At 38.8% G+C, this 6,000-nt stretch overlaps 1 protein-coding gene across 1 annotated transcript in view; it reads left to right on the plus strand.

The window, feature by feature from the left end:
* Positions 1-3,740, plus strand: part of THAP12 (THAP domain containing 12) — a 29,570-nt gene extending 25,830 nt beyond the window's left edge. The window contains exon 5 of the mRNA XM_006045630.3: positions 874-3,740. Coding sequence (XP_006045692.2) covers positions 874-2,807 — 1,934 coding nt within the window. The 3' untranslated portion in view covers positions 2,808-3,740. The remainder of the gene's footprint in view (positions 1-873) is intronic.
* The last annotated feature ends 2,260 nt before the right edge of the window (positions 3,741-6,000 follow it).

Below are 6,000 nucleotides of genomic sequence, written 5' to 3' on the forward strand. Positions count from 1 at the left end.
AGGTAAGTACTATTACTTTCCTCCTTTATAGATGAAGAGACATGGAGTCAGGCAAAGAAAGGAGTGAAGGATATTCTGTGCCTTGAAACAGGGTGCCAGATTTGGGGAACTACACATTCATTTTGTGGTTGGAACTTCTACGAACCCATGATGGTTAAAAAATGATGGTTAAAAAAGGGGCCACAGGGGCCAGGACTTACAGGGTTGTGAGTATGAGTACAGTCAGAACCCTTAACCTCAGGGCCTCAGTTCTCCCATCCACATATGAAGAGATTATGCTGAGATTTCTATTAATAATATACTAATAGAGCCCTAGAAATTGCATGAATATAGTTTGTAGTATATTGTCTCATCTCCCATATAAAAGTATTGCTTAAAAGTGTCAGCATGGACCTTGGAGCCAGACAAGCTTGGATTTGAATTTTCACCTCTATCTGTGACCTTGGCAATTATTTACTGTCCTCATTTGTAAATGGGGTTGATAACATGCCTGTAGAGGGAGCAGTCTGCTACATATAAGAGGACAACACAGTGCCTCAGTAAATATTAGTCCTTCAGGTCCTTTTTGTGACGGCGTGAACTGTCTGTTATTACTCTGTATATGTAATGTGCCTTCTTAAATTTATAAGAAATTGTTCCTCTCATAATAGCATTGACATGTAGGATGAATATATATTCATTCAGAGTATTTGTCTCCTCCACTAGAGTGTCTTAACTTAATCTCTGAATCCTCGTCTGTGGTCTAGTAGGTGTCTCGTGAGTGTTGAATGAATGAATTTGTGAATTTTAAATATTTAACCAGTCAAATATGTAATTTTTTGTTTGTATGATTCCTTATGAACCTGTTTATAAAATTAATTCTTTGTTTTCCAGTTGATGAAACTTCTGAACAGGAACCAAAACATAAGGAAATAAACAACAGCAATGCTCAGAATCCCAGTGCAGAAGAAGCGGGTGAAGAGCAGGATGAAGACATTTTACCTTTAACTCTTGAAGAGAAGGAAAACAAAGAATATTTAAAATCTTTATTTGAAATTTTGATTCTTATGGGAAAACAAAACATACCTCTGGATGGACATGAAACTGATGAAATCCCAGAAGGTCTTTTTACTCCTGATAACTTTCAAGCACTGCTAGAGTGCCGGATCAATTCTGGTGAGGAGGTTCTGAGAAAGCGCTTTGAGACAACAGCAGTTAACACATTGTTCTGTTCCAAAACACAGCAGAAACAGATGCTGGAGATCTGTGAGAGCTGCATTCGGGAAGAAACCCTGAGGGAAGTGAGAGATTCTCACTTCTTTTCCATCATCACTGATGATGTGGTGGACATAGCAGGGGAAGAGCACCTGCCTGTGTTGGTGAGGTTTGTCGACGAAGCTCACAACCTGAGAGAGGAATTTGTAGGCTTCCTGCCTTATGAAGCTGATGCAGAAATTTTGGCTGTGAAATTTCACACTACAATAACTGAGAAATGGGGATTAAACATGGAGTACTGTCGTGGCCAGGCTTACATTGTATCTAGTGGATTTTCATCCAAAATGAAAGTTGTTGCTTCTAGACTTTTAGAGAAATATCCCCAAGCTATCTACACACTCTGCTCTTCCTGTGCCTTAAATATGTGGTTGGCAAAATCAGTGCCTGTTATGGGAGTATCTGTTGCATTAGGAACAATTGAGGAAGTTTGTTCTTTTTTTCATCGATCACCACAACTGCTTTTAGAGCTTGAAAATGTAATTTCTCTCCTCTTTCAGAACAATGAAGAAAGGGGCAAAGAACTGAAGGAAATTTGCCATTCTCAGTGGACAGGCAGGCATGATGCTTTTGAAATCTTAGTGGACCTCTTACAAGCACTTGTTTTATGTTTAGATGGTATAAATAGTGACACAAATGTTAGATGGACTAACTGTATAGCTGGCCGAGCATTTGTGCTCTGTAGTGCGGTAACAGATTTTGATTTCATCGTTACCATTGTTGTTCTTAAAAATGTTTTATCTTTTACAAGAGCTTTTGGGAAAAATCTTCAGGGGCAAACCTCTGATGTCTTTTTTGCAGCCAGTAGCTTGACTGCAGTGTTACATTCACTAAATGAAGTGATGGAAAATATTGAAGTTTATCATGAATTTTGGTTTGAGGAAGCCACAAATTTGGCAACCAAACTTGATATTCAGATGAAACTCCCAGGGAAATTTCGCAGAGCTCAGCACAGTAACCTGGAATCTCAGCTAACCTCTGAGAGTTACTATAAAGAAACTCTAAGTGTTCCAACTGTGGAACACATTATTCAGGAACTGAAAGATATATTCTCAGAACAGCACCTCAAAGCGCTTAAATGCTTATCCCTGGTACCCTCTGTCATGGGACAGCTCAAATTCAATACATCAGAGGAGCACCATGCTGACATGTACCGAAGTGACTTACCTAATCCTGACACACTCTCTGCTGAGCTGCATTGTTGGAGAATCAAATGGAAACACAGAGGGAAAGATATAGAACTTCCATCCACTATTTATGAAGCCCTTCATCTACCAGACATCAAGTTTTTTCCTAATGTTTATGCATTGCTGAAGGTCCTATGTATTCTTCCTGTGATGAAAGTTGAGAATGAACGCTATGAAAATGGGCGAAAGCGTCTCAAAGCATACTTGAGGAACACTTTGACAGATCAAAGATCAAGTAACTTGGCTTTGCTTAACATAAATTTTGATATAAAACACGATTTGGATTTAATGGTGGATACATATATCAAACTGTATACAAGTAAGTCAGAGCTTCCTACAGATAATTCAGAAACCATTGAAAATACCTAAGAGACTTTTAACCTAGACTTTCTCTTATATTTGATATTTGAAAAAAAAATGTAAGAAATTTTAAAATATCTTACAGAAAAGTTTTAAGGGTAGGCCACTTAATCACTGAATATCTTGACCTGTAGGCCTCCCATTGAGTATATTAGTCATTGATAATCTGCCTGTTTAAATGGCCTGTTCAAATGCCCATGCTTTGGAGACCTAACTGTTCTTCCAGAAGATAGCATTGAAAGTACCATATTACAGTTTTATGTGATCTCTGCTAATGGCACTTTGGAATTGTTTTAGTTAAGTGATTTTAGACATTACGTTTATCACTGTGGATCAAATTGTCAGGTATTAAGTTATCAGATCTTTGAAAAAATAAAATTAGAGAAGGTATGGGAGGAAGGAATGCATTTTGTAAAATGTTACAGTGAAGCTCATGACTGACTTTTGAATAGTAGGAGTTATAAGTATGCTATTAAAAATCTATAAAGGACAGTTAAGAAAATTATCAGACTCTAAGAGAAATGTGTAAGCTTGTCCAACAAGGATTTCGGTGTAGATTTTCTCTTTATCAAATGAAGTTAAAATTTGAATGGAAGAGCCTGCCATTGTTGTTCCACATCTGGTATTGCTGTTTACATTCCTTTATTGAGCCTACGTCTTTGTAAGCTTTTTGGCAGGTATATGTTGAACATTTCAGTTTCATGGTCAAGAAAGGATCAGAGACCATGGATACTGACAGCTGATTTGTCTGTTTTCTTCTGGCTTTTTCCATGACTGTATCTACTGCCTCATCTTGATTTACAAGCAAAGCCTAGAAAGCCTACAAAAATAAGTGTTTTGTAGTTTAGGAATAATACAGAAAATATTGCTGTTATTTTTGGTGAAGAAAATCAATTTTGTATAGTTTATTTCAACCTAAATAAAATGTGAATTTTGTGTAAAGTTCAGATTTTTTTTTTGGTGGGGACAAAACAGATTCTTGTGGTAAAATTCTCTTTTCAAAAATATCACCATCACAATTGAAGATAAGTTCTTTAAAAAAACCATTTGAATTGTGAAGTTATTAAATGTAAGATTTATCTAACTTTTAAAATATGTTATATGACCCCTGATATAGTTAATTTTTGCATAATTGTTGCTGGCTAAAATGTAAATGAATAAATATTGCAGAGACATTGAATTGTTTATGTTGGGATAAGTTAGTGCTGTTTGAGCTTCAGAAAACAGGATGAGAGTGTCTTTGCCAATTGCCGGGTGTTACTGATAGTAGTAGTGGCCACAGGACTGGAAAAGGTCAGTTTTCATTCCAATCCCAAAGAAAGGCAATGCCAAAGAAGGCTCAAACTACCGCACAATTGCACTCATCTCACACGCTAGTAAAGTAATGCTCAAAATTCTCCGAGCCAGGCTTCAGCAATATGTGAACTTCCAGATGTTCAAGCTGGTTTTAGAAAAGGCAGAAGAACCAGAGATCAAATTGCCAACATCCGCTGGATCATGGAAAAAGCAAGAGAATTCCAGAAAAACATCTATTTCTGCTTTGACTATGCCAAAGCCTTTGACTGTGTGGATCACAACAAACTGTGGAAAATTCTGAAAGAAATGGGAATACTAGACCACCCGACCTGCCTCTTGAGAAACCTATATGCAGGTCAGGAAGCAGCAGTTAGAACTGGACATGGAACAACAGACTGGTTCCAAATAGGAAAAGGAGTATGTCAAGGCTGTATATTGTCACCCTGGTTAAACTTCTATGCAGAATACATCATGAGAAACACTGGGCTGGAAGAAGCACAAGCTGGAATCAAGATTGCCGGAAGAAATACCAATAACCTCAGATATGTAGATGACACCACCCTTATGGCAGAAAGTGAAGAGGAACTAAAGAGCCTCTTGATGAAAGTGAAAGAGGAGAGTGAAAAAGTTGGCCTAAAAGTCAACATTCAGAAAACAAAGATCATGGGATCTGGTCCCTTCACTTCATGAGAAATAGATGGGGAAACAGCAGAAGCAGTGTCAGACTTTATTTTGGGGGGCTCCAAAATCACTGCAGATGGTGATTGCAGCCATGAAATTAAAAGACGCTTATTCCTTGGAAGGAAAGTTATGACCAACCTAGATAGCATATTAAAAAGTAGATACATTACCTTGCCAACAAAGGTCCGTCTAGTCAAGGCTATGGTTTTTCCAGTGGTCATGTATGGATGTGAGAGTTGGACTGTGAAGAAGGCTGAGTGCTGAAGAATTGATGCTTTTGAACTGTGGTATTGGAGAAGACTCTTCAGAGTCCCTTGGACTGCAAGGAGATCCAACCAGTCCATTCTAAAGGAAATCAGTCCTTGGTGTTCATTGGAGGGACTGATGCTAAAGCTGAAACTCCAATACTTTGGCCACCTGATGGGAAGAGTTGACTTATTGGAAAAGACCCTGATGCTGGGAGGGATTGGGGGCAGGAGGAGAAGGGGATGACAGAGGATGAGATGGCTGGATGGCATCACCAACTCAATGGACATGAGTTTGAATAAACTCCGGGAGTTGGTGATGGACAGAGAGGCCTGACGTGCTGCGAATCATGGTGTTGCAAAGAGTTGGATACGACTGAGCGACTGAACTGAACTGAACTGATAGTAGTGCATTTCCTTCTTGTAGACAAACAGGGCAGATGTGTCAAATCAGGACACATTACCCATGCAAGCTATAAAAATGATAACAGGGTTTTTCTAATACCCAAAGCTCTAAGAGGTACCTCTGTCCTTGACAGAACTGTTCAGGTTACGATGGCAGGATAACAGAGGAGGAGACACAGAGCAGGCCTTTTAATAGTTGCATCTAGTTCTTAGGACACTTAAGTAGCAGTTTGACCTTGGCAGATTGTGTAATCTGGGTATATTTCCTCAACTGTAAAACCACAGGCTGCGCTATGAGAATTAGATAATTTATCATCAATCATCTATTACTACTTAACGGTATCCCAAAACTTAGTGGCTTAAAAAGAAAAGAAAAAAAGCTAAACCACCAGTTTTCAATAGTTCTTTTGCTAATCTCATCTGGGCTCTTCATTCAGTTGGCAGACTGGTTGGGGGCCTAGATGGGACAACTGGGCCTGTCCATGTGGTCTTTTATTTTGGGCTTGTGGCATGGTTATAGGGACTTACCTGGTGGCTCAGACAGTAAACAGTGTCTGCAATGCGAGAGACCCAGG

Source organism: Bubalus bubalis, chromosome 16 (assembly GCF_019923935.1).
Source record: "Bubalus bubalis isolate 160015118507 breed Murrah chromosome 16, NDDB_SH_1, whole genome shotgun sequence".
Taxonomy (NCBI): domain Eukaryota; kingdom Metazoa; phylum Chordata; class Mammalia; order Artiodactyla; family Bovidae; genus Bubalus; species Bubalus bubalis.